Source organism: Rhinopithecus bieti, unplaced genomic scaffold (genome assembly GCF_001698545.2).
Source record: "Rhinopithecus bieti isolate Rb0 unplaced genomic scaffold, ASM169854v2 scaffold_1749, whole genome shotgun sequence".
NCBI lineage: Eukaryota > Metazoa > Chordata > Mammalia > Primates > Cercopithecidae > Rhinopithecus > Rhinopithecus bieti.
The window spans coordinates 1-2729 of record NW_016882310.1 but is presented as its reverse complement, the minus strand read 5'-3'; the positions used below and the strand labels follow the sequence as shown (position 1 = coordinate 2729).

General features: G+C 40.1%; 1 protein-coding gene across 1 annotated transcript; it reads left to right on the top strand.

The window, feature by feature from the left end:
* The first annotated feature begins 1489 nt into the window (after window positions 1–1489).
* LOC108525787 (putative P2Y purinoceptor 10) lies at window positions 1490–2720 on the top strand. Its single transcript, XM_017866621.1, is given in 2 exon segments — window positions 1490–1690; window positions 1693–2720. Coding segments are annotated over 2 exon segments (1017 nt in total). The 5' UTR covers window positions 1490–1497; the 3' UTR covers window positions 2517–2720.
* Window positions 2721–2729: the final 9 nt, after the last annotated feature.

Here is a 2729-nt window from a genome sequence, read left to right as displayed (position 1 = left end):
ATGGGGAGAATCTAAAACCAGTTTACTCCTTTGTTTTTTGTAAACTTACTTCAAACAAAACAAAATAAAACAATAAACAACAGAAACCCTTCCTCTTCTGAGAAACAACCTCAGTACATTGGTTTTTTTCCACTTCTAGCTCGAAATACAGTAAACATTCCTGCAATATGCACAGAAGGTATGTTTGTGAAATTTGTCATGGGGAGAAGAACAAAGATGAAGGGAAGGGTGTGAATGGAGGCAAGGCCCCTTGTCCTTCCATTTCAAGTCTCAGATCTTCCATTAACAGCTGTGTGACCATAATAAACTCCTCTCTCTGGGCCTTGCTTCTATCTGTATTATGTGGAGAGTGAATTTGATGATTTCCAAAGGTCCTCCCCAGTCTGAAATTCTACAAGATAGTTAAAGCAAAATGAGTAGTCTGTGGCTCTCTTACCATTCTTATCTGCAGGCGATCAGCATAATTCCATGTCCAGCCTCTGATAAACTCTAAAGATTACTCTACTCTCTCTATACCTTAATATAACACATAATAAAACCATACTAAATCATAAAATATGATTAAGGAAGTCCAAAAAAGAAGGAATCTCTTCATAACGATTACTTTCATGAATAAAGAAAGCATTACATTTTAAACTGTCTTCAAAATGGTTTCAAAGTCCCTGTTTTGCTAGTGTCCAAAGCAGTGTTCATTGTGACTGTTGGATAATTTGCCATGTGAATGTTGCCACACAAGTACAGGATTCTACTTAGAGGTAGAATTGGTGTCTTCCCTTCCAAGATTATACGAAGGAAAATACTCTATTTCAGCTTCTAAATTCATGTATTATTAAAACTTTTATGTAAATTTGGATACCCAAGCCTAGGGAGAAAGACAAACTGCAGGATAACCTAGAGTCACAAGTTATTATGATAGAATAATGAGGTCACACTCTCAGGTCTTGAAAATCAGCCAGGACATTGACAATGCAGGATTAAGGAGGCAGGACCATTCTTCAAGTGCTGGGTTTCCAAGATAAGAAGCCAGGATCCAATGAGCAAAATGCCAGACAAAGGACAGGCATGGGAACCTAAAATGTGGGGCTAAATTTCTACTATGGCAATTGGGAGTGAGCAGTATTTAATCTAACCAGGGCTTTGGACAAGACAAATTTGGAGGCAAAATAAATATACTCGAATTGTATGCTGTTTTGCTGTGGTCAGAATAAAAGATTTAATATTTCAAGACACTTTTGCCTGCAAAATACAACTTAGAGAATCTCGAGTGGGGGGCAGTTTTGGGACAATTTTATGGTTCCTAAACTGTTACATTGGGTGACTTTGGATCAGTATTGTATTTTCCTTGAGCCTCTAATTCTTTATATGTAAACAGGTCTCTTCTAATTCTAACAGTCTGTGCCTCTGCAAGTATACAAGAGAGATCTTGGTGTTAACTAAAGAACTAATTAACCATTATATTCTTTATTTTGTTTCACTTTGGGCAGGAACCATAAATCCATGGCTTACCTTGACAAATATACTGAAACATTCAAGATGCGTAGCAACAGTACCAGCACTGCTGAGATTAACTGTAATGTCACTAATGTGAAATTTCAATACTCCCTTTATGCAACCACTTATATCCTCATATTCATTCCTGGTCTTCTGGCTAACAGTGCAGCCTTGTGGGTTCTGTGCCGCTTCATCAGCAAGAAAATAAAGCCATCATTTTCATGATCAACCTCTCTGTGGCTGACCTTGCTCACGTACTATCTTTACCCCTCCGGATTTACTATTACATCAGCCACCACTGGCCTTTCCAGAGAGGACTTTGCCTGCTCTGCTTCTACTTGAAGTATCTCAACATGTATGCTAGCATTTGTTTCCTGACGTGCATCAGTCTTCAAAGGTGCTTTTTTCTCCTCAAGCCCTTCAGGGCCAGAGACTGGAAGCGTAGGTACGATGTGGGCATCAGTGCTGCCATTTGGATCATTGTGGGGACTGCCTGTTTGCCATTTCCCATCCTGAGAAGCACAGACTTAGACAACAACAAGTCCTGCTTTGCTGATCTTGGATACAAGCAAATGAATGCAGTTGCATTGGTCGGGATGATTACAGTTGCTGAGCTTGCAGGATTTGTGATCCCAGTGATCATCATTGCATGGTGTACCTGGAAAACTACTATATCCTTGAGACAGCCACCAATGGCTTTCCAAGGGATCAGTGAGAGGCAGAAAGCACTGCGGATGGTGTTCATGTGTGCTGCAGTCTTCTTCATCTGCTTCACTCCCTATCATATTAACTTTATTTTTTACACCATGGTAAAGGAAACCATCATTAGCAGTTGTCCCATTGTCCGAATCGCACTGTATTTCCACCCCTTTTGCCTGTGCCTTGCAAGTCTCTGCTGCCTTCTGGATCCAATTCTTTATTACTTTATGGCTTCAGAGTTTCGTGACCAACTCTCCCGCCATGGCAGTTCTGTGACCCGCTCCCGCCTCATGAGCAAGGAGAGTGGTTCATCAATGATTGGCTAAAGTTAAGATATCTCTTTAATTATGACTTTGTTTACCTATGTTCCTTGTCTTTTCCCAAAGGCCAGAGTTGAAAACCAATTTCTTTAATTGAACCTTGTGAAGAACAGAAATAAGTACCTTTTGTGTGATATTCACAGTCAACAAGGGTGTGATGGTGAAGGCAGAGTGTGAAAATGTGAGAGAGGAAGAGAAAATAGATTTACCTGATTCATC